This window comes from Podarcis bocagei, assembly GCF_964188305.1.
Source record: "Podarcis bocagei genome assembly, chromosome: 15".
Lineage (NCBI taxonomy): Eukaryota > Metazoa > Chordata > Lepidosauria > Squamata > Lacertidae > Podarcis > Podarcis bocagei.
Window position 1 is genome coordinate 3,544,410 of NC_138141.1, and position 25,990 is coordinate 3,570,399.

A 25,990-nucleotide genomic window follows, 5' to 3' on the forward strand; every position below is an offset into this window, starting at 1 on the left:
GGAGGCGGGCGAGAGGCGGCGGCGAGAGGCGGCGGCGGCGGCGAGGATCCGCGTCGAGCCGGGGCGGCTCCGCGGTGGTGGTGCCGAGCGGCGGGGCAGCGCGCGCAAAAGGGAGGCGCGCGAGACAGCGGAGGAGGAGGAGGCCGGCATGTCCGGGCAGCAGCAGCAACAGCAGCAGCAGCAGCAACTCCCGGCGACGGCTCCTCCTCCGCCCGCTATCGCAGCCGCCGCCGCCTCAGCTGCCGCCGCCGCCTCAGCTGCCCTCGCTCTGCTGCCTCCTCCCACCCCGGCAAGGGGGAGGGAAAAAACTTTCATTTCTGTGCGTCCCTCCCAGCGTGACGCTGCGCGCTGACGTCACGGGGCGGGGCTTTAATGGTGGTGTGCCGCGAGATTTTTTTCCGGTAAGCAGGTGTGCCGTTGCCCAAAAACATTTGGGAAACACTGCCCTAAGTGAAAATCAATTGCGCCCGTGCCTGTCGTTAGCCCTGCATCTTATTGTATGAGGTGTGGAACTATTTCTTCAGCAGAGTCCAGGAGAGGGGACAATTTGTGTTCTCTCATGTAACATTTTCCCAGTTGAAAACCCCTTTCTTGTTCTTTACTAGTGAATGGAAAAGTGGGGATCAGTGGGTGGGGGCTGCAGTTGGGAAAGCTTAAACCATATTACCTCAAGAAGCTGATAGTAGGAAAAATTGTGTTATTCCTCTCAGTAGATTTTGCTGATTAGTCTGGAGTCTTTGGAATCCCACTGCCCTAGGCAAATGCATGTTCTGCCTACAGCAGGGATAGATCACATGGTGGCCTTCAGATGTTGCTGGCTTATAACTCCCTTCACTGTTGACTGGGAGCTGATGTTCTGCAACATCTGGAGGGCACCATGTTGGCTACCACTGGCCTATCGGGTGGGACCACCCTTAGCTTCTGTTATTGGTGGACCTGCAGCAGGGCGCACCCTTCAAGAAAGAAATCTCATCTCTTCATTAAACTAAATAGCAAGAGTCATGGGCTTTGGCGGAGCAAGAATTCTGTGATGGCTAAATTCCATGAATCAAAACATATGGACATGAGGGGGGTTATGGCAACTGTGGAAAAGCTGAAATGTAAAGCAACATCTAATAATATGGCATAATACTCTTGCAAAAGAGATCGTTAACCCTTCCCCCCCCCATTCAAGCATACATTTGAGATCTGGGCTATTCAGACTTCCACACTGATGGCCTTTATTGAGTAAATATAAACTTCAAGATTTGTTCCACAGGGTGCTAGGTACTGCTCAAGATCAGACATTCTAGAACCCAAAATCCCCCTCACAAAGATTAATTTTCAAGCACTTTAGAAAGGGTGCAATCCTGCAAAATAGGAATCTAGCTCACCTGAAAAGTGTCAAGATTATATTCCACAGCATCCCATCTAGACTGAGCTTGACTGCATAATACAGAGTGCAGAAATGCCGAACCGCCTGCAATTTCTTTTCGCTGCTTATAATCCTGTAACAGCACTTTCTGGGATACATACTGTATATGGTAAATAAAGTCAGCAAAGACTGAAGTGCTGCCCCTGGCTTGAAACATATTAGCTGTAAGTTGCTGCTTAAAGGCTTCATGGTAAATATTCTATTGCTTTGTATATTTTTCCACGAGAAGTGTACTTTTGAAACTTTCTCTGCCCTCCTTAACCAATTTACAAATTGGCTATAGCACCCCCAACTGAGCACACTTGGAATGCACAGATCTCTCTTGATTTTGACTGCATGCCCAAAATGGTTTCTCATCTTTGAACTAAATGCACATTAGAAAGAGCAGGAAAAGTTTGAATCTTATTGGGAAAGTACAATATCTTGGGATGCTTCCTTCAAACTTTGAAAGCATGCATGTCTGAAAAACTCAGATATACAGGGGAGTTGTAAGGTCTGGTCTAGCTAAGCAGCTCATCACAGGATAGAAAACAACAACACTTGCACGATGAAAACTAGCCTTCTCTTTGACACATTCGTTTTCTGAATTCAAACACAATTTATGGGAACAGTTTCACTGGCTCTGGTATCAGCAGACAGCATTCCTGGGCAGCTGCTGAGGGTCCACCCATGGGTGGCTGTGCAAAGTACTCACTATTTACATTTCTAAATGATTGGGGGGGGGGTCTATTACAGATTGCGGTGCTGCTGCTGCCTACTCTCGGGGGCAAGGTTTGTATATAAGGGAAGCTCATAAGATGGCTGGGCAGCTTGAACCTGAAGCTAGCTCTGGATTTTACTGGTTGCTGTAAAGGAGTCTGTTGACATTTCACTTTCTGCAGAAGTAATAGATGCACAGCAGACACAGCTGGCATGGTGCCACCCAGACCTTTTGGTCTACAACTGACTACTACATCAGCTGGGGCTGATGGGAGTTGTAGTCTACAGCATCTGGAGGCTGCCATGCTGGCTATGCCTGGTGTACAGAGTTAAGGTACTTTTAGACACACCATGCAGGGTTTGGTTTCTGAAGCCATTCCTTCCTAGCCAGTGCTTCAGAGGTTTTGTTCCATTTAGCCATCTGACAATGATCAAAGCAACTATCTTGCCCAGTCACAGTTTTTTCAACGGCTTTGTGTCTTTAGAACTGGACTTTTCCCATTGTTTAATTAATATTTATTGAATTTATATACCGCCCTATACACAGAGGCCTCAGGGCGGTTCACAAAACTGCAGTGTGATTGTAAACATGCATTTCTTAGAAGTAAATCCTACTAAGTACAATAGGGCTGACACCCTTTCGTAGGCCAAGGAATAGGAATCTGTGGTCCTCCAGGTGATGTTGATCTCCAGCTGCCATCAGCCCCAACCAGAATGGCCAGTGGTCAGGCGTGATGGGAGTTGTAGTCCAATGAAATCTGGAAGGCCAAAGGTTCCCCCATCAAACTCACAGGCAGTGTGCTTGGGACTGCAGCTTCATCCACTCTGGGGGCACTTGAGCTCTGCTCAGTGGTTCCTAAATAGTATCCATGGTGCAACAGTGGAGCCCTCCATGTTCCCCCTGCCTTCTCCACCCCTGATTTTTCCATGTTGAATGGCATGGTCTAAAAGGCGATTGGAAGTGAATTTTGCTGAATGCACTTAGAAGCCTCCCCATCATAATGCAAGGGTCCAGATCATAACGACAGCAACCAGTGGAGGCTGTTGCTCCCTTTGGGCAAATGGAGCACTGCTCCACCAACCTCTGTCTGCCCCCAGCCAGCCCTCACCTGTCTGCCTTCTTACTTACAACCAATCCATGGCATGGCCCTGGCTGTAAGATCCTTCTTCCTTAGTCTCATTATTGCCCCTTGCAGAACTCAGCCTACAGAAGGATGGGATTAAGACTAGAATTAGTTGGCTCTGCCTGTCAAGGGCTCTGGCGCCACCTGCTGTTGGCTCCCTGGCTTCCACCCCACAAGTCATAATGGGCCCCAGCCACTACTGACTCCAGGTTTGGAGGGGGCAGAACCGGCATGCGTGCCTCCACTTACTGTGGGGAGAGATAATTTAAGAATGCCTGAAGAGGACTTTAGAACCAAGAATATTTAGTTTTATCCAACAAGTGCCATTATTTCAATGCAGGCGGTGTTTAATGCTACCAGTGCCGGGGGGAGGGGAAAAAATCAAGGTACAAGATTAAAATGCATGCTATAAAGGTATTCTGTTCTGCATTTAAAAGCAGACTCCTCTGGAAATTATGTACAGTACATGAGTTCTACTATTTATACCACAGAACAAGTCTTGAAACTCTGTTCTCAAAACAACTGCCTTTTGCTCAAGATTCTTTTTAAAGCTTTGAATTAAGATACAGTACATAAGGATATTTGCTTGCTTTTGAAGCAGTGCAAGAGGTATGCAACTCCCACAGTCACGGCTGCTCACAGACAAAGTACCCTAACAGAAATAAGGGCCTAGTGGTCACTGAGGTGGCAGACCTGTTGGCTGCACTATACCACTTCAAGCTGCAAGTATGGGGGTCCCATGGCTTTAAAAATACAGCCACCAACTAATCCACCCCCTACCAAGAATCAGAGCTGGAAGGAACCTTTTGCTCAGTGCATGATCTGCCATACAGGTTCCCTGACAGATGTGCATCGGGCCTCTGCTAAAATACCTTTTGTGAAGGAGAGCCCATCAGTTCCTGAGGGAGTCCACTCCATTGCCCAAGAGTGCCTACTGCAAGCACATCAAAGGGTTTCAGCCATGCCAGGTACAAACTTTCCATGAGTGGTACAGTCCAGACACAGATTTAACCTCCTGTCCCCACCAACACACACATGAAAACAACACCAGGGACTATTTTGTGCCACTGCTATGATCTATAGCAGGGGTAGGGACTCTGTGGCCTGCAAGCTGTTGCTGAACTTGGATCCGCCCCAACCTGCTTGATCAATGACCAGGGATGATGGGTGTAATCCAACATCTGGAGGGCCACAAGGTCCCCATCTCCATGACCTGGACAACTTGCAACACAACATCAATCTATGGCTGTCCTAGAACTGAACATACATGACCTTCCAACATTTTCCTCCCTGTTTGGTGGCAATGAAATTGATAGAGACTATTTCACTGTATATTCCCCATTGGAAGGAGGAAATCTGTAACACAGGGATGGTGGAAGCCACAGCCCCTCTCATTAGACTCCAACTCCCATCATCCAAACCATTGGCCACACTGGCTGGGGCTGATGGGAGTTGGAGTCTAACAATATCTGGACAGAGGTTCCTGAGCTGTGCTATACGCATTTGCTGGGAGAGAGACATGCTATTAGTAGGGGTGGGGCAACATGGCTTCTTATATTTCCCTTAAGGTTTTCCTTCTCCTCTGCTGCTAAAAGTAGCAACAGCAACAACTGCAGTAGTGGCAGCCAATCTGCTATTTTACATCGCCACAAAGCTCCAGAGCTAGTTCTGGTAAAGAAAAAAAATGGCAGCGGAAACAAGGAGAAGAAAAAAAAAAGGTGGGAAACATTTGGCAAAATGACCCCTTTTTCCAGTGTGGTGATTGGGAAAACAAAGTACTCAGAATACCCCCATTCCTCCCCCCTTCTGAAAAACTTTGGCTGTCTTATTATAGATAAACCTGTTTTTTGTGACCTTCATTCAGATGGTGTGTGCAGGTGTGGCCAAGAGCAGCTGTTCCAGTGGGGTTCTCTCTGTGGCAGGGTGGGGAACCTGTGGTCCCAAAGGTGCTTTTAGACTATAACTCCCACCATCCCCAGCTGGCTGGAGCTGATGTGAGCTGGAACCCAATAACTTATGGAGGATCACAGGTACCCCCCCCCCCTTTTCTTGCTTTAGGGTCAACACAGTGCAAAAAATCAGTTTTGGTATAAATCAGGCATTTAAGGGATCTTCAAGCTTGAGAAAATTAAGAGCACAACACTGAGACCATAAGCCCAGATATGACAACCCTATTTGGCCGTGGCCAGCACCATTCATAAGGAGACTTCCCAACTGACCTCTATAGACTGTGCAACTGTTGTAGTTTTGACTCGCCACCATTTATCTGCCAACTTAGTTCAGCAGAATTTAGCCTTCAACAGTTGACTTCATTCCCTCCCTGCACAAACTGCAATGGCATTTGAGCTACAGTACAGTGATAGTTTGGTGTTTGCTGAAGAAGTGCTGTTAACATTGCTTTCAAGAAAAGCCCAGATTCATTGGATTTCTTTATGGGAAGGTGAGTGGAAAGAAAAGAAGGTATTTCCATTTCAGGAATTAAGGGATCCCCTCCCCAACCAGAAATCCCAGGTCCATACAGCTTGTCTGAAGACAGCGAAAGAAAATAAATCCTCACCATACCCTACCCCTCACCCAAAAACCCACCTGTTTTCCAGGGACCGGTCTATACATTCATTTCAAACATATGATAAATTTCCTGGGACTATTCCACTTCAAAATGCAGATAAGGGGATTGTATTTCTTGGCAGAGATGAGCAGGGAACATTCACAAACCCCTTGTCAATGAAAAGCCCAGGGGTCAATGGAGATGGGCCTAGAACAGCTTTTCGAGATATGCTAGTTGTTGTTTTTAAGTGTGTTAAATCTAAGGGCTGTGCCCTATGCTGCTCCTACCCAGAGCAGACACATTGAAATCAATGGACACCTTCATTTCAGTGGGGCTACACTGAGGAGAACTTTGGTGGATACAAGCAATTGTGCATTAAATTTGCAATTCTCCTATCTGCACAATGAAGCAGCTCAGTCCTAGGAGGAATATACCACATGTCATGATTTGTTTTGAATGTGTAGATTAGCTCAGTGTTCCTTAAAATCAATTACAGTAAATTTCTGGTGTTTATTAATGCTAAAGGAAAAGAAGAAGTAAATTTCCTACTTTGGTAGAGCTTGGATTCCCTACACCAGCCTTCACCAAATTAGTGCTCTCCAGCTGTTTTGAACTACAACACCCAAGAGCTGAGGTCCAAAACATCTGGGGGAAAACCAGGTTGGTGAAGGCTGCCCTACACTTCCACTCTCTCAAGGAACGTTACACACTTTCTGAGGAAGAACGTTTCATGTGGGACTGAACAGGCCCCTCCCCCCGCAGATTTCGGAAATAGATTTTTAGCTTCTGAGGCTCAGTGATACGTCTCCGATTGAAGTCTGCTCTCGGATGGATTTGGGCACAATGATCTGTCTGCAGGAGGTGGAAAAGGCTGGCCATGTTCGGACCAATTTTTGCCATCAAACTGTCCTTTATGGTCGCCACCGTCTCTTCATCACATTCCAGTAAGCTTCTCACGAGCTTGTTGTAATACCTGTGTTAAGATCAGACAGTTAGTTGTTCATATTTCCTCCCACCAATACAATTAAAGCATTTGTGTGGCATTTCGGACCACACCAAAGAACTTCATAGGCATTATTTCACCACCACCACCATATATTACTTATACCCCATCCGTCTGGCTGGGTTTCCCCAGTCACTCTGGGCGGCTTTCAACAGGAGATTAAAAATACATTAAAACATCAGTCATTAAAAACTTCCCTAAACAGGGCTGCCTTCAGATGTCTTCTAAACGTCAGATAGTTGTTTATTTCCTTGACATCTGATGGGAGGGTGTTACACAGGGCAGGAGCCATTACCTAGAAGGCCCTTTGCCTGGTTCCCTGTAACTTTGCTTCTTGCAGTGAGAGAACTACCAGAAGGCCGTTGGCACTGGACCTCAGTGTCCAGGAAGAACAATGGGGGTGTAGATGCTCCTTTAGGTATACTGGGCCAAGGACATTTGAGGCTTTAAAGGTCAGCACCAACTCTTTGAATTGTGCTCGGAAACGTACTGGGAACCAATGTAGGCCTTTCAAGACCAGGGTTATGTGGTCTCAGCAGCCGCTCTCAGTCACCAGTCTAGCTGCCGCATTCTGGATTAGTTGGAGTTTCCGGGTTACCTTCAAAGGTAGCCCCACGGAGAGCGCATTGCAGTAGTCTAAGCGGGAGACATCCAGAGTGTGCACCACTCTGATGAGACAGTCCGTGGGCAGAGGAGGTCTCATCCTGTGTACCAGATGGAGCTGGCAGACAGCTGCCCTGGACACAGAATTGACCTGCACCTCCATGGACAGCTAGTCCAAAATGACTCCCAGGCTGTGTACCTGGTCCTTCAGGGGTACAGTTGCCCCATTCAGGACCAGGGAGTCCCCCCACCCGCCCGACTCCTGTCCCCCCAAAACAGTACTGCTGTCTTGTCAGGATTCAACCTCAATCCGTTAGCCACCATCCATCCTCCAGCCACTCACACAGGACCTTCAATAAAATGTTTACAAGCACCCTGCCACAAACTTCAGTATCAGAGCCAGAGCTTTTTTTAAAGCCGGAACTCAGTTCTAACACCTCTCAGGTGGGAATCATTGCCATAATAAGAGAAGAGAGGAGGTGCTCAGGTTGAGCTCCAGCACCTCTTGTTCTAGAAAAACAGCACTGATCAGGGCCTAAGTAAGGACTCTCCCACACGTCCGCTTGTCCTGCCTCTTCCCTCCAGGAAAACCAATGGTTTACTGCTGAATTGGACCAAATGGTGATCAGTTTTTCTGGGGGTTTGGTGTTTCTTCTGATTCACTCCTGGTAAAGAGTGTTTGTTTTCCAGGGAAAAGATGCAAGGCAAACACAAAACTGCCCAGACCCATACCTAAGAAGCACGGGACAAGTGGAAAACTGCTTGAGCCCATGCAAAAGTGTGGCTGAGCCCACACATCACAATAATTGGGTGGCTTGTAGCCATGTGAGAGGATTATTTTTTAAAATGAATCCTAGTTGGAAGGCAATTTTGATTTCAAGCATAAGACACAGAAGGGGGAGGTTTAACCATTTGCACCCCAGCCACAACCCTAATGGAAATCCCCCCTCTTTGTGCTGCAATTAGCAACAGAGTTTGCAACTCAGGCTCTCAGCTACTATATGACACTAGCTTCTCAATGCAAAGGTCTCTTGGTTCCTCAAAGGATTCCATTCATTCTCCTGTGCTGCCCAGTTTTCTCAGAGAATGGGCCATTTCTAACATAGCTTCCCATCTGCAGAATGTCCCTAACTAGAACCTAACTAACTAGTAATGTCTTACATGCAGTTGTCACTGAAATGCAGAGCCAAACTAGACACAACCCCACCCATGCAATTAGCAACCACAGTGCCACCCTCATGTATGCCTTTTTGAGAAGCAATTTCAGGTGCAGGGCACATCAGGACCATGGCATACAGGTGGTGGTGACTGGCCCGTTGGGATTAGTAAGGCACAAGGCAGGAAGACCAATAGCTGTTGAAGCCAATGGCAGGTGAAGCTGGAGGCACTAATAGACAGAGCTAACTAATTCTGGCTTTGCCCCCATCCATCTCCCTGCTGACTTCTGCAAGGGCAAAACACAGACTAAAGGAGGAAGAAGAGGAGGAAGGTGATAGGCTTTGTAGCCCCCTGGGCTGGCTGGATGGCAGGCAGGTGGGAGCTGGCTGAGGTTGGTGGGGCAGTGCTCCTTAGAGCAGCTTTGCTCCTTTGCCCCTTGTGAAGTCCTGATTCAGATCTGGCCCCAGATGCCTGCTATCTGCACTCTGGGTGAGAGGAGGGAGGCTCCATGATTATATTTGGCTTTAATGTTGGTATCATTTTTGTAAGTTGGTTTGCAGAAGTTTGTGAAAAGATGAGCAATAAATACAATAAATGACAAATGTGATTTAAAAAAGCTATAGTTGCAGTTGCTAGTTGCATGAATAGGGCAACATCTGGTTTGGTCCATGGCTGCAATACAGAGGGGCCAGTTTCCCAAGAGGCAGTCCCATGCATCTGAACGACAGAAGCACATTGGTGAAGCTAATCTTGGGCATCATCTTTCCTCCCACCAGCTCAACCTCTGCAGACTCCAGCCACTGGGGGTGGGGGGAACTGCTTCGTGGAACTCGTGGAGTCTGCTTCCAAAGAGCCAGACAGTGGAGTTTTAAGAATCTGAACTATTCTGTCCTGCCCTACAATAACTGCTCCAGAAATGCAAGACATCTTTCATTTAGAGAAAGAAGGTTTTCACACAGGATACTAAGAACCTCTTTAAGCATGGAATGAATCAATTCTGAATTAACTAAAAAAAGAAAGTAACTTTTAAATGAAATTAATGCTCTGGTCAATGTGACTTTTTCATTCAGTTACATACACAGGAAATAAATGCAAGAGAACACTTGAGAGTTCATGCAACTGGTCAATTCAAGAATGCTCTTGCTGCATTTTTGAGCTGAGGAGTGGCTGCTGGAAGCTGAAACAGATGACAGAAGTCCAGATTTTACTCAATCGTAGTCAATAAGAGACTGATGCAGTGCAGCAGCTTAAGAGGACCTTGAGTTTAACACCCGCTCAGTAGTCACAAGGGATGGGTGAATTTGTCAATTTTGATTTCTCTCAATTCTCCAGTCTTAAGTTTACTTCTCCACATTTTCGCATCAGTTTTTTTTTAATTACAAAGTCCTCATGAAAATTTATGTTAATTTCTCCTAAAACACATTTTTATATGTAGTTTTGACTAATGTACACATTCTTGCAAGCATCCCCCCCACTATTAATTCACAATCCTAGTATATGGATTTTTGCAAAAGTTGGTTGGAGATCTCAAAATTCAGATAAGTGTGAATTTTGAAGGATAGCTGTACACATTTTATAGATTCACCTTTAAACATGTACTGAACTGAATTTCTCCTCTGCCCCTACCATCAAGGCCTGATAAGCACTTTGAGGACCTGAAAGCACCACAGAAATGCTAACAATTAATAGTTATCTGCACCCAATGATTCTTTTGTGCCTTCCTTTGTTCTGTGACCCCCACAAATGACAGAGTAGTCCTATGCATTTAGTCTTGCTATTCCAATGATCCTCTCAGAGAGTGAGAAGATCTATCAAGAATTCAGCATGTGGGTTTCCCCCCCTGCTATTACTTTTTGCACAGGCAGCTCCAGCATAAACATGGACTTTGAAATAGGAGTGCACGCCAAGGTGAGACTTTCATTAGCTGACAGCGGCTTGGAGGCTCTGTCCCTTCTTGTTCCAATGGTCAGGGATAATGGGAGTTGTAGTCCAGCATTATCTGGAAAGTCTCGTGTTCTCCACCCCTGGAGAAAAATCTCCTAAGCTGGTCCTGGCATTTGGGCACCTTATACTTAAGGCAGGAAATAGTTTAATAATAAATAAATAAATAAACAAATAAATACTGGTTCTGGGAGTGAATCCAGATTACTGGAATCTATGGTTTCTTTATTCAAGGGTCTAGCAGTGTGTTTGGTGAATTTCTTGCATGGGGTTTCAGGCTCATTTCCCAGATGCCGTTACTGAAGAGAGAGATTCATCCCCTAGTAAGACTGTGGCAATTTTCTACATACTTTGCTGGCAAAGGACCCTATTCTAAAACCTGATGGCTTGACAAACAAAAGGATTCAACTTCCAAACTGAAAACAGCTTCTCCTGGATTCACTTTCAATAGTCTGAAAAAGCAAACCACCTGCGACTCCAAAAAAGCCTTAAAGCAGAGATGGGGAGCCTGCAGCCCTCCATGTGCTGGTGGACGGCAGCATCCCTCCCTCCCAGCCAGTGGCGGAACACTTGTTTTGCACACGAAAAGCCCAGGGCTTGATTCTTGACATTTTCAGTTAAGAAGGATCAGGTGGCAAATGATGGGAAAGATCTAGATTCATCTTGCCTAAGCTACATAAATTTCCAGGTTGCACAAAACAACTTTATACCTCTCTGCTACGTCAAGATGAAAATGCAGATTTGCTACTCAGTTGCTAGATTTTGCGCTGCCTTGATGGATATTTGTTGAAGGATGGTTTGCGCCACAAACAAGGCCCAAAATGTGGACCTGTGCTCCTTCATACTCCCTCCCTTATAGACACTTTTAACAGTTTGTCCTTGTTTTTATCTTTTTAAGTTATGTATGATATAATCATCTTTTAACTACTAGTTTTTTATCCCTTACCTGATTAAGTCCTATGTGTTCAGTTTATCTGTATGTTTTATCTTATGCTGGTCTGTGACTGAAATAAAGTTTGATACTGATACTTAGAAGACATCTGAAGGCTTCCCATCTATAGGGAAGTTTTAAATGTTTGGTGTCTTACTGTGTTTAAATCTGTTGGAAGTCACCCAGAGTGGCTGGGGCAACCCAGTCAGATGGGTGGGGTATAAATAATTAAAGTATTATTGCTGTTGTTAAATTTATATATTGCCCTTCAGTTGAGGATCACAGGGCAGTTTGCAATATAAAGAATGGAAAGCCTAAATTGTGAATATAATTAATATGAGACAGAAAGAGCCATGGTGAAATGAAGATCCACAGTGAGAAAGCTATTTGCAACTTCTGAGGGAACATTCTTAGAAGAACTAGAGAACAGGTGATGGGTAGGGAGACAGGACCCTGAATTCCAACACCCAAATGCTCTTGAGCAATAGATGAATCGGACAGAGCAAGAGCTATTCCAGCTTATTATCAAGATAATGACAGAATGATTTGTTTACTCGAAGCAAGCCATAAGACAAAAGCCACCCCTAAAAGCTGTCTTTTGCAACCAATACCTATATAATGCAATAGCTTTGCAATAACTATATATAATGCCTGCATATATAAGACAGGAGTAGGGACCTGTGGCCCTCCAGATGGTGTTGGTGAAGTTGTCCTATCATCCATGACCTTGCTGGCTGGGGCTGAGGGTCAATTTGCACTGCAGCTCTAAAAACCAGCTGCAGACTACCAAGTGATGGGTAATGTGACAGAGCAGATCTAGCCATTAAACAGAGCTCTCCCTAACTTTAGTGGGTGCTTCTGATTGCTCCTTTGCAAACATAGCTTGCATTCCATGAATGTGATAGCCTGTTTGACCCATAGGGTTTCAATTTTTAGAAAATGGTTATAATCCCAGACCTATGAATGGCTAAGAACTCTGTAGAGAATGCATGGTGAAATTGCCAAAACTAGGAGGAAAAGTTCACATGGTCAACACGACATAGAACCTTTGAACCCTGCAGGTCTTTGCCTGCCTTCTTTCACCAGAGTGAATTGGTTTGTGCAAGTGTAACCAGTTCTGCCACTTCTATGAATCCCAGAATTTAAGAATTTGTTTACTTCGGTGCAGGACTGAGATGGTTTTTAAAAAGGAAAGAACATCCCACTCAATCTTCTCACCGATAATCTACACCTCTAGCTATGCCAATACACTTTACTCATTGGCACACCCTATCAACTCACCTTATGCATGCACCCCAAACGGAGGGTGTGCATAGCTGAGAGCACCTGCCTTGCATGCAGGAGGTCCCAGGTTCAATCCCACCCCAAAAGTTCTAAGACAACTAGGGTAAAAACAGCAGTACTTTGAGGGCAGGAGCTTGAGGTGGAAGAATAGGACACCCCCTCCCCAAATATTTGCCCTTATCACATTTGGGAAGGCAGGTGAAAAATAGAGGTTTACTTCATTTACTTACAATTTACAATTTACTTCCATACCACCCGCTGACTTAACACAAGTTCTCTGGGAGGTTCATCAGTAACATGTTAAAACTGTAAGTATTTCCACAATACACATCTAAAGCTCTCTCCAACAGACCGCTTTGCCTGGAGTCTTATATTACTTAACAGCACTACTGGTTGAGTAGTAGTAGCAGATCCTGCTGCCCAGATCCCTGAAGAGACAGTGAGCCTGTGGTCCTCTGGAGTGGTTGGACTCAAACTCCCAACAGGAAGTATGGTCAAAGGCCAGAAATTACAATATCTAGTTCACATTGTCATCTGAGTCATGTGAGGCAGTGAAGGTGCTTTGGTGCTTTGATATGTTAATAGGCTGGATGAGGGCCAATAAACCAATTCCTGGATATGGGAATATAGGGCTGTGCTTCCCTTGAGGACCAGATGGCTTCAGTGGCAAGGAGAGTCCTTTCCAAGCTTCAGCTGGTTCACCAGCTACAAATATTCCTGGCAGGGCTGCAGTGGCCCATGCTGTGATCAGCTATTGTTTGAATAACTGCCATGCACTGCAGACAACCCTTGAAGACAACTCAGAAGTTTCACTGAGTCAATAATGCACATGGCAGATGTTTGGCAGGTACCACCAGGAGAGATCATATCACATTGATTCCTTAAACAACTGCCCTGGCTGCCCATCCACTTCTAAGCTCAATTTAAGGTGTTGCTGCTTACTTTTAAAGCCCCAAATAGTTTAGGGCCTGAATACTTGAAGAAGTGCCACTGCTATAACCAATTGCCTGTGCTTTCTGATCAGCAGGTTTGGCTGATGATGACATGGCACAGAGTCTTCTTCGTGGTTGTTGGACTCTGATTCCAGCTCCATCAGCCCTAGCCAGCACAGCCAATGGTCAGGGAAGATTGGAGTTGTAGACTAGGAACCTCTAGAACAGCCTTTCTCAACCTTGGGTCCCCAGATGTTTTTGGCCTACAACTCCCATCATCTCTCACCACTGGTCCTGTGAGCAAGGGATCATGGGAGTTGTAGGCCCAAAACATCTGGGGACCCAAGATTGAGAACCACTGCTCTAGAAGGTCATACACTACCCTCCCTTGCCTTACAGTAGGGGGTGGGCTATCTCAGGTCGGGGGGGGTGTAGCCTTCTGGACCTCTCTACTGGCCGTTGGAATTCATCCTGGGCCATGCCCCTTATCCCCAGGTCACAGTCCGCACTTGACCTGCCTGACACCCTTCTTGAGTGTTTGTCTGACTGGATTGTGCCCCTGGACTCTGACAAGGCTGATACAGAGGGCTGTGTGACTTCTGTGTGCAGAAACTAGCCTGCTGTGCAAGGGTACAAGAATGAATATTAGTTGATCCACCTGCTTTTGCCTGCAGCCTTTTGCCTGAGAATCTTTTCCGCTCCCGTACAGGTGTGTAAGGAACTGACATTATTGTCATTTCAGCATTAAGGAAACATGTACCTGTGTACCTAGAATAGAGGTGAGCAACTTTGGGCTCTCCAGGTGGTATTGGACTCCAACACCCATCAACCCCAACCAGTACATTCAACAGTCAAGGCCCTTCATGTGAAGGGCCAAAGGTTCCTCACTCCTGTCCGAGGACTTTCAGGTTTCTAAATGAGTGACTCTTTCAGACTTCTCTGCCATGTTTAGAGGCCCCTGCTGCCATTTAAGCTTTGCTAATGGCAGTTTTATGCTGCACCCCACCATGGTATCAGCAATGATAAAAATAAGGGCTGTAAGTCTTTAAAACAAATAACTTGTGGAGGGAACAAGCCTTCCCCCTTCCTGAAGCAGACAGTACAGTAGAGCGGCCAGGCCTGAAATCATACAAGGCAACGGTTCAGCAAAGAAGGCCTTGCTTGAGATCAAATTGTGAAATAGGAGTCTTTTAAAAACGTTTTAGCCTAGTACACATACCCACATGCCAATCTTTTCTCTCCCATTTCAGATACCATTCAAGACTAACCATGGAAAAGGTGCCCTGACCTTTTAATGACCTCCTGTTTGACTGCAGTGCCATCTAGTTCATGCTTAGCTTCTGTTAGGGACAGCTAAGCATCTGCTGTGTAAAGCAGAATTGCTTTGGGGAAACTTGTGTCAATTTACTAGCTGGGAAATTCTGTTGGCTTTGTTTCCAGCAGCATGAAGGACTACCCCCCCCCCCTTTTCAGTCACTTGAGCTCTGCAGGTTGGAAGAGGCCCTGCGGCTTCTTACTCCCCCCACTGCAGAAATTGCTGCCTCCCTATCTACATTCTCACAATTTTAGCAGGATTAAGGCAATCACATAAAGATCATGAGTTTCCAGGAAGTTGCCTTACACCAAGTCAGCAAGACAGCAGTGAAGAGCTGCAGCCATTTCATTTCAGAATGACAGCTGCACTGGTCCATAAAACTCACTGCCATTCACCCTGATTGACAGCATTTCTTTTCTTTGCCCTACCTGGAGATGCTGGGGGTTGAGTCTGGGGCTTCTGCATACACAGCAGATGCTCTGCCACTGAACATCCTTCAACTTATTGTGGAACAGCTTTAGTTCATTACTCCATTTGCATCTTGCCTTTCCCTTCAGGAGCTCCAGTGGTGGACCTGGTCCTCTTTCCACACCAAACTTTATCATCACAATCAACCCAACTTGAACCAGGGTGAGCGCCAGTTTTTGGAGGGTCTATGAGCAATGCACCGACTAGTGAGCCAACCGCTAAAGCAGGTCCACTCTTGCCAGTGGCACCTCTGGCATGTGGCAGGTGCCCAGCTATGTTAACCCTCATCCCTGGCCATGACTTGAACATGCTTTTTCTAGAAGTGTACTCATGTCTTTTATAGTGCACAAACAAGCCTACCTGTTTGAGAAGTGGTTTGGAAGCTGGACGACTTCTGTGATCGCTTCTGGGTTCTTTTTTGCAATGCCGCAGATGTCCAGCTTGCTGTAACATTCCTCCTGCACCTCAGAAATCATTCGCTGGAATGTGGAGCACCTCCGAATGGCGAGGAACACTTTGGAGGTAATACCGTTTGCAATGCACTTCAAGCTCTCCTTCACAAAGGCTTTCCCCTGCCAATTGATTGTTAGGGTATAAGTGACGAGGTTAAAGGAACAGGAGTATGAATCTTTACTGTATACTATGCGTTTGCCACATGTAATTAATGATCCTCAAGTGGGAACCTCAGTTAGCAATGGGCAAATGTTGATTTTAGTTTCTCATTTTTCCAGGTCTCCACATTTCCAGTTCAAGAGGGTTTTTTTTTTAAGTTCTCATAAAAAATTAGAAGCATTTTAGTGCTAATTTCTCCCTATATATACATATGTCTGTTTTTACAAATATATACATTTTTGCACATATTGCTTTCCTGGAGAACTGCATTGCAAAATTCAGAGACTTGGTAATTTTAAAATTACAGCAGAGTTTCTGTTTGCATTTTATTTTGGGAAGTAAAAGTTAGGTAGATTTGCCCTTAAATGCAAATTAGACTGAATTTCTCCTCTACCCCTGCCAGTGGGGATGACTCCATTTCAGCATTCTGGACACCCAGCAATGCCTTCTCCCAAGATACTCCATTCCCCTCCTGTTCTCCTCCCAAATTCACTAGTCCTCCCCCCTTTTCGGTTCACCCTATATATATATATATATATATATATTTTTAATGTACTTTTGCCAGCTTGCGTTTTTCCCTAAGGCTGCTGTTCATGGGTGGTGCTGTTTTGGCTACTTAAGGAGAATTCAGAAAACCAAATTCACCCTTAGCATGTATAATGGTAACTGCAACATACAAAGCTTACTTGGCTATACTGAGGGCTCACGTACACTTCCATTTTCCTCTGGGAAAGCCTGCAGTTTAGCATGGAATCGGAACAAACAGCAATTGGGTTTCTTTTGTGGGTTGCTGTTTGTTATGATTTAGCACTAAATCGCAGGTTTCCTGGGAGAAAGCAGCAAGGGAAAGGCAAAACCACTCAGACCTGTTCCTAGAAAGCCTGGGACAAGTGGAAAAACTCCCAGACTTGTGCTTTTTAGGGACTAGCAGAAGAGTAGAGGAGCCCTGAGCCATTTTCAGGTTGGAGACAGAGTTAAATTTCACAACAGATTTTCAGTCAGGGAGAGGTTGATTGATAATCCAGGCTGAGAATAAACCAATTAATTTGGTTTGCTCCACACCTAGAGATCTTCTTGTGACAGCGTGTGCTCTAATAAGTAAAGGGCTCAAGCCATAAATTCAGCTGCTGACCTGACTGCTCCCAAGACAAGCCCACATCATGCAACCAACCTTAATGTTTTGGTTTTGGTTTAACAGTCATGCCAGCCCCTTCCACACATCGCTAGTGGGATTGCTGAGTGGAACAATGCAGCTGAGCCTGGGCACCAAATGCCCACATGGTACTGTGGTTGTCTACAGTGTAGGACTGTAGCTCAGGGGTACGGCATCAGCTTGTCACACAGAGGGATCCTGACATCCCTAGATAGGGCTTGGTGAGAACCATTCCAAGCTGCTGTCAGTCAGTGAGGACAATATATAGCTAGATGGGTCTGTGGTCTGACTTGGTTTAAGGCTGTGCTGTTTTGAGGGGAGGAAGGGGAAGGGGAGATCCATGCCTGCAGCTCAGAGCTCCTTGGAGGAAAGGCAGGATAAAAATGCAGTTAACAATGGGATGGATCCAGATTAATGGGATCCAAAGGTAACAAAAGAGCTCTGGTTCTGGAATAATAATAAAATACTATTATTACTACAGTAACAAGAAGAGATGGAGTTTGCATATTTCTATGTGGACTTAAAAACCATGTGCAAAGAAGCAAGGATGTTCTGAGAAGGAACTAAAATGTCACTGACCCTCTCACTAGAAAATGTTGCACTAGCAAACGCCAGCACAATGAAACTCTTAAAAAATCCAAGGAAGCCAGCTAACAATACATATTTAACTTAACCAAAATCAGGACAAAATAAAAGCTTCCCTTCAACAGTTCTGTAGAAGTTGCTTGCAAGCTTTCTCTTTCATAATCTGGGATACAAATGTGTCAACTGATTCAGTTATATAAGGTTGCGCATCCATCACCAAGAAGGCTAGATACCACCCTCAAGCTCTTCCTGATCAGGGAGCAACCAAAGGACAGGAAGTCTAGTTCTTTCATCTCTAGATTAAAATAAAATAAAATACATGCAACAACTATTTTACACTTGTTCCATGCATGCACAATGGCTCACACAGGCTTCGCCACAACCCAGAAGCAGCTGGAAAAGGGGGCGCAGTGGGGTGGGGACGTAACAAGGCATAACGGGGTGGGGCAGGCTTACACACACTCCGCTGGCCCATGTGGGGGCCCAGAATTGCAACCCCCACACAAATTGGGGATTGCCTGTAAAAAGAAAAGACCACACCATGTAGTATAATCACATAGCACAAATTATTGAGGAGAGAACATTGAAGCAAAATTAGTGTAAGTGGCTTCCTACATTTTGATCTTTTATTAATTTTTTTACCTGCCATTTATCAGCAAGTTCCAGGGTAGGTTACAACAATTTAAAAGTAAATATTAAAAGCAGTTAAAATGGTCATAGGAATAGGATGCATGCTGAGAACACACAGCAGCAGGTGTCCAAGGTCAGGGTCAAGCAAGATGCCTTAAGCATACAATGAAAGCTGTGTAATGATGGTGCCACACGGTGGGGAGGGAGTTCCACAACTTAGGGGCTGCCACAGAGAAGGCCCTCTCCTGGACTCCCCCCCCCCGTGAATGTCTGAGGGCGGAGGGTCCCCCTCTTCAGCTGATCTTATCACCTGAAAGGAATGAGGCAGTCTCTCCGAAAGTTGGGACCTTTTAAGACTTTAAACACCTCAAATTGGGTCTGGAAAGGAACTGGCAGCCAAAACAGCTGTTTCAGAATAGGAGCTATGCAAGTTCCAAAGGCATCCCCCATCAGTAATCTTTTACCCCGCAGATATAGATGCTTTGCATATGAAATCCCATCTGACTGGGATGGCAAGAAAGCCTGCAGCTATCTAAGCATTGCTAGACTACAGCTCCCATCAGCCCTGACCACTGGCCAAGCTGACTTTTTCTGGGATGGCGGGTGGCAATGAAATCCAACAATATCTGGTAGGCCATAGTCTCCTGCCATGGTCCCTACTTTACATACTCTGCTACTCAGTGATGCTTAAAGCAAAAAATAAAAAATCCACCGTTAGTAAAAAACAAACACCCTATAATAATGAACTTTAAAATTTGCCAGTTTCCTGTTCTTATTTACTGGCATCTTAAAATCTCCAGCCTAAGGAAAGCCACTCCACCTTGTCCAGTGGCAGGAATGGCCAGGGTTCTACACTTGGTGGGTTAGGTGCCAAGTTTCTAATTCCTAGCCTCCTAGGAAATAGAAGTGCAAGTCATGTCAGGCTGATCTGGCACTGCACATGTCCCTGCCAGCTCCCACAGTAGGAGTGGCTGTGTGAAAAGAACATTTGTTTCCTCTTGAAAGGGAAGCTTGATTCTCCACCCCACAAGACATCCTCTGCCAAGCCTTCACACACAGTGAGTGGAAAATGTACTGTCATAGAATGGACCCCTAGTCCCAACACACCACTTGAATGTATCCACTGTGTTAATAAAATGTTGCTGTTTTTTAAAAAACAACAACAACTGAATAAACTGTCTCTGGGTACAAGTTATCACATATTTGCAGCAAATGAAGCACCTGACATATCTGCAGCTACTTAAAATATAGGTGCTTAAGGGACAAAGGACAATTCAGAAGCTCTTCATGCAACCAGCAGCTTTGTTGCAGCTCATTATCATTGATAACTGGCCAGCAGTGGCTTTCCAGAACTTCAGGCTGGAGTCTTCCCCAGGTCTACCTGGAGATAACAGGGACTGAACCTTGGACTTTTGGGAAGTTATCTGCCAGTGAGCTACAACTCTTATTTGCTCAAATAGCTGGGACTCCACCAGGCTTAAGAACAAAATGGGCCATATACAAATAAAAATATATATGTATCCCCAGTAGTGGGCCATATTGGCTGGGGCCAAGGGAAGTTGACACCAACATCATCTAGAGGGCCAAAGCTTCCACTATCCCTGTTTTAAAGAATACAAGACACTTCGTTTTAAGAGGATACACACATGCATCACAGCAACCAGCATCTTAGAAGAAGCATTTCCTTCTGTGGAATAAGAGAATGCTTCTTTTTAAGATTGCATTTGATATCTGCAGTTGTTGTAAGACAGGGGTTGGGAAGCTCCAGCCAAAAAACCAGTTTAGGCCACTGAAACCTCCCTATTTGGCCTGTAAGGCTGTCTCAGCCAAGCCAAGTCCACTCTCCATCAGTTGCACTATATGAAGACAGGTGAATTCTGAGAACTTATGTACAATACAATAGTATTGGTTGCAGCAGCGTCTCACCCCTGGGCATATGAGTCAAAGAAAGCTGCCTCCTACTCAGACCCCTGGCTCATATAGCTCCAACAGGAACCAGTGGCTCATATAGCTCCAACAGGAACCAGTGGCCTTTCAGCTGTTGCTGGGCTACAACTCCCACCATCCCTGAACATTGACTATATTGGATGAGGCTGATAGGAGCTGGAGTCCACCAGCATCTGGAGGACCAGCTGTTCTCCACCCACTGATCTGCACTGACTAGCAGAGACTCTCAAGGGTTTCAGACAGGAGACTTTCCTATCTCTAAGTGGCGATGCCTTTTGCATGGAAAGCATTGCGCCACCATGGAGCCCTGGCCCTTCTTCTCCTGTCCATCAGCAAGGAAGCTGCAAGGGAAAAGGGGTTAGGCTGGTACTGTACCTGAGTGTCAAATTTAGCTGCACTGTAGAGAAAGGATTTGCAGATGTCATACATGCCGCCTGTGTCACATGTGGAATTTTCCAGGCAGGCAAAAGCACCACACCCTACTTGGAGGGCACTATTTAAACACCGCACCACATCCGCTGCAAAAGAGAAGGGGTAGAGAGAAGGAGAGTCCATCTTAATACAGACTTCTGCCATGCCTCATGCTTCCATAGCAGCTTTCAACTCAATTGAAGGCATTTGCCAGCAATTGTTAAGTCATTGCTTTCCTCTTGGAGTGTGCATATTCTACACATCACCTTTAACAAGCACCCACAGCTAAGCTACCACACCTCAAATGCATTTCTGCTGCAAGAGTCAGCTTCCAGCACCTTGGAGAGTACATTTTCTGCATCAAGCCTTTTTTGTGTGTGAAGTACACCAGGAGGACACCATCCCAGAAAGTCTTAGTGCAAAATTGGACAGTTGAACCACAGGTGACATGCACTAAACTAAGTTCCTGAAGGCACGGTTGCCTATTCATCACAAACACAGTAAGTCAGACATGCTGCATTTGGGGGTCTTCCTGGTCATTTTGGTGAGGTGGATTTCTGCCCTGAAGTCCAGCCCTCATAGCATCACTGGTTTTAGGGACTCCAAATTGGAAAGCATGACTGCCAAGAAAACAAAAGTTTCTGGTGCTTTCATTTTACAAACCAAGCTGAGAAGCCTCCACCCCAGTTATGATGCCACTTTATAAACATTTGATTTGTCACTCCCAAACTGGTGCCCTCCAGCTGTTTTGGCCTACAAGCCCCAGTCAGCCCACCAGTCAGTGATGATGGAAACTGTAGTTCAGGCATGGCCAAACTTGGCCCTCCAGATGTTTTGAGACTACAACTCCCATCACCCCTAGCTAACAGCTCCAGTGGTCAGGGATGATGGGAATTGTAGTCCCAAAACATCTGGAGGGCCAAGTTTGGCCATGCCTGATGTAGTTCAACCAAGCTGCAAAAGGCAGCATTAGATGAACCTTCCCACCTCACCCTTCCACACTGGTGCCATAGTGAGAATGGTGGAGAGGAGTTTGTGTGTTTGTGTGTGTCATGATTAACATAGCAAAACATTTTTATTGCAACAAGAACCATAGCATAAGTCCACTGTTTGTAGCAATGTAACCCAATTTTACAAAGCAGGAAGAAACAAGCACATAGTTACAGTCCTGCAATGTGACACAGTCTCCAACAAGCAATGAATGTCAGACTTTGGGGCTATTACAACTGCACATTCAAAATGGTTAGTATGTACAGAAACACCCTTCCCAAAGTGCTAATTCCAGACATTGCTAGTTTGATATATCAGCTTACTGCCAATGCAGCTAAGAAGCTTCACATTTTATTTTAACAGTTCACAGTTTAGCAGCCATTGCAATGCAAAGACAGACAGGTAGGGAGGAGGGAAAAGGCAAAGTTGGGTTGTCATGGCCACTGCAAGACAATTATGGGGTGGATGAGCAGCCAAATGGCAGTTCATTCCAGCTGAGCTGCTTGAGTGGGTGTTGCTGTCTCACCTCTCCCTGAGAAGCAGCCAGGAAAAGGGGCTGCGTATGATGACAATTTTGAGAAAGGAGGTGCCAAAGGACATTTTGGCCCACCCAGGCTCTCGCTCGAATGAAACCATCACAAATCGTTAAGTCAGGAGTGGGGAAATGCCACCCCACAGGCCTAAAAAGTCCTTGCCAGTCCTCCTCATTTGGCCAAGCCACACCTACCTGCCCTAGATCTGATGTCATATATGTGGGGTGAGTAAAGACTCAACTGCACCAAAATGGGGTTTGCCAGCACTGCTTACCAGTTGACCACCAGGGCTTGAATAGCACTGTGCCTTTGCCTGCACAGTTTGATTTCAACCCCTGCAGTCAAAAATAGAGGTTGATGTGCCCCAATGTGGTTGTCAAATAGGTGACCCCACTCCCTGTCAAGCTTGGCATGAAGGGGGTGGGGATAGAAGGATCATGCCTACCTGCCTGCCAGATCCCATTCCTTACTCCTTATCATTCTATAATGGCTTGCTTAAGGCCACTCAATGAGTTTTGGGCTGAGTTTATGAACTATGGGCTTCATCAGTTAAAAAGACACGCATGACCATTATGCTCACTGAGGCTGTAATCCTAGGCCCATTTACCAGGGAATAAGTTACATTTAATTTAATTGGGCTTGCATTTGAGTAGACATGTATGGGACTGTTGGCTTCCAACTTCATTCCAATTTTTAAATAATAATAATAATAATAATAATAATAATAATAATAATAATAATTTATTATTTGTACCCCGCCCATCTGGCTGGGTTTCCCCAGCCACTCTGGGCGGCTTCCACAGAAACCAAAAAACACTAAAATATCATACATTAAAAGCTTCCCTGAATAGGGCCGCCTTAAGATGTCTTCTGAATGTCAGGTAGTTGTCCATCACCTTGACATCCAATGGGAGGGCATTCCACAGGGCGGGCGCCACCACCGAAAAGGCCCTCTGCCGGGTTCCCTGTAGCTTCGCTTCTCGTAATGAGGGAACCGCCAGAAGGCCCTCGGCGCTGGACCTCAGTGTCCGGGCAGAACGATGGGGGTGGAGACGCTCCTTCAGGTATACTGGGCCGAAGCCGTTTAGGGCTTTAAAGGTCAACACCAGCACTTTGAATTGTGCTCGGAAACGTACTGGGAGCCAATGTAGGTCTTTCAAGACCGGTGTTATGTGGTCTCGGCGGCCGCCCCCAGTCACCAGTCTAGCTGCCGCATTCTGGATTAGCTGTAGTTTCCGAGTCACCTTCAAAGGTAGCCCCACGTAGAGCGCATTGCAGTAGTCCAAGCGGGAGATAACTAGAGCATGCACCACTCTGGCCAGACAGTCCGCGGGCAGGTAGGGTCTCAGCCTGCGTACCAGGTGGAGTTGGTAGACAGCTGCCCTGGATACAGAATTGACCTGCGCCTCCATGGACAGCTGTGAGTCCAAAATGACTCCCAGGCTACGCACCTGGTCCTTCAGGGGCACAGTTACCCTAAACTCTGATTATGTAGTGTGGGTGTGTTTCTGCATGTATAGGAAAATGGTAATTTCCCATTCCAAGTCAACATACAGATAAGGGAGAGATTATTTGTAGAAAAAGCATTTTTGAATTATTGCTAAAATTCTGGGTGGCAAGTCAGTAAACTTTTCAAGGATAGGATGCCAAGAGGCGCAGAGGAATACCTAGCATTTTACGGACTAAAGGTGTGGCTGCAATGGATACATAATGGGCATGTTTCTATGGAATGCTTGATTGGAAAAGAGTTTCTGATCCCATGCTACAGTGCTGTGGCTGTCCCTCTTCTGTTTCTGGGTAGCAATGCATGACTGTGCTAATTTTGGTTTCTCATTTTTCCAACCTTAAGTTCAGTTCTCCACATTTACACATCAGTTTGAAATTAGTCAGTATTTCTTGTGCCAAGTTTTCCTATGCATATTTTAGACATGATTTTGCTTAATAAATTCAGTTTGCAAAGCAATTTCCACCAATATATACATTTATATGCACACTGTATTAGGTACATTCTCATGCACATCACATGCTGGAGAACTGCATTGCAAAATTTGGAGAAGTGCAAATTCTGAAGGATGGCTGTGCTCTAGTTTGAATAATGTTTCGGAAAGTAAATACTGGGTAGCTTTGCCTTTATATGTAAACTGAAGTTAATTTCTCCTCCATTTGGGGACTGTTAAGTACTGTCAAATATGTATATCCTGACTAGGGAAACCTGGTTGGATGGGCAGGGGGTATAAGTAATAAATCATCACCCCGCTCTTTATAAAAACCAGGATTACCTCTGAGATGCATAGAAAAATAAAATAAAAACCATCACAGAACCTAAGCCACACCTGATGGCATTCCAACTCTTACAGAACACTACAAGTATTCCAGAATAAAAGAAGGTGCCTTAACTCACCTCCTGAAAGCATGCACCGACACAAAGTGTTGGGCATCACTTGAAGGTAATTCTGGAGGAACTGTGGCCTCATTCCTCACCTTGCCAACAACGGGCTGATGCTCCAAGGGACCTTTGTCACTAACCTTAATGAGCAAGGGGTTCTTTTAGGGAGAGGAGCTACTTTGCATATGTTGGACCCAGACTATCTTGATGTGAATGCTCTCCCCAGAGAAAGACACTGGTGCCATCATTGCTTGCTTTTTGGCACCAGGCTGAAACATTTCCTGTATTGCAGGGGGTCCCTTGAGTCCCTTCCAACCCAAAGATTCTATGATTCTTACTTACCCAGGCTTCCAGTTGCTAATTGAGCAGGTAGCGTTATGTTTTCTGACCCTTTAGTGCTCATCTTTTAGTGGGGTGGGAAGGATTTGTCTATTTTTGTTCAGGAGAACTTCCTAATGGATGATGCCCCATTGGACATTTCTACCTGCTTTAAATTCAGTCACCCTTAATGATGCCCCAAACCTCCCATTAAAACAGCTGTATTATGGTATAAACTTTATAACTTAGCCTAAAGAATCACTACAGAAGGGGGTCAATTTGCACAACTATCCTTTCTGTTCCAAAATTGAACATCCCGTGCTTCTGGTGTGACACACTAAAACAGTTTAAATATAGGAAACTGCAGTCCCTTACATTTAAAAATAGATAATGCATTCTACACTCATTGTGTTGTTTGCTTTCTATGTGGAGGTGTCATGGAATTGGCAGCTGAGCGTTGCAGTGCACAGCTGGAAGAAGCATGGGATGAGTATATACTGTAGAAAGAGGCAAATTACCATTGCCTTAGGATACTCAGTGGCCAAGAGCAGTGGACCAGCACATGGGCTCATAGCAGGTGCTCACCTTCATCAGCCACGTAGAGTTGTTGTTGAAGCAGCAGCAGGATCTGACACTTCCGAATCATGTTGGATGTTTGAATGGATGCACTGTGAACATGTCCCTCTGCTTAAATAAGGACCCAATGGTGCCACCAGGAAAGGACTTTGAAGCAAAAAGGCAGGGCCCCATTTGATGGGATGAGCACAGGGCTTCCAGATGCAGCAAGCTGGCTTGCCACATTTGATAGTAATTATTATTTAAATTCTCATTTGAAGGGGGCCCATAAACCCAGAGTCTAACCATACCTTATCACTGTAAGCATTTTGGACAAAGGTTTCTTTATCTTTCAACTCCAGTTTGAAAAGCTATTACTAATACAGGCTTTCTAATCCCAATAAGTTGAGTTGTAAGGCTCCAGTTAAGATTTTGCAGACAGTCACGGTG

The 25,990-nt window shown here is 45.4% G+C and overlaps 1 protein-coding gene across 1 annotated transcript in view; it reads right to left on the minus strand.

Moving 5' to 3' along the window:
* Nucleotides 1-447: 447 nt before the first annotated feature.
* The window catches only part of STC1 (stanniocalcin 1), a 28,034-nt gene continuing 2,491 nt past the window's right edge, over nucleotides 448-25,990 (minus strand). The window contains exons 2-4 of the mRNA XM_081171897.1: nucleotides 20,723-20,865; nucleotides 15,781-15,992; nucleotides 448-6,758 (exon numbers count right to left, since the gene is read on the minus strand). Coding sequence (XP_081028023.1) covers nucleotides 6,488-6,758; nucleotides 15,781-15,992; nucleotides 20,723-20,865 — 626 coding nt within the window. The 3' untranslated portion in view covers nucleotides 448-6,487. The remainder of the gene's footprint in view (nucleotides 6,759-15,780; nucleotides 15,993-20,722; nucleotides 20,866-25,990) is intronic.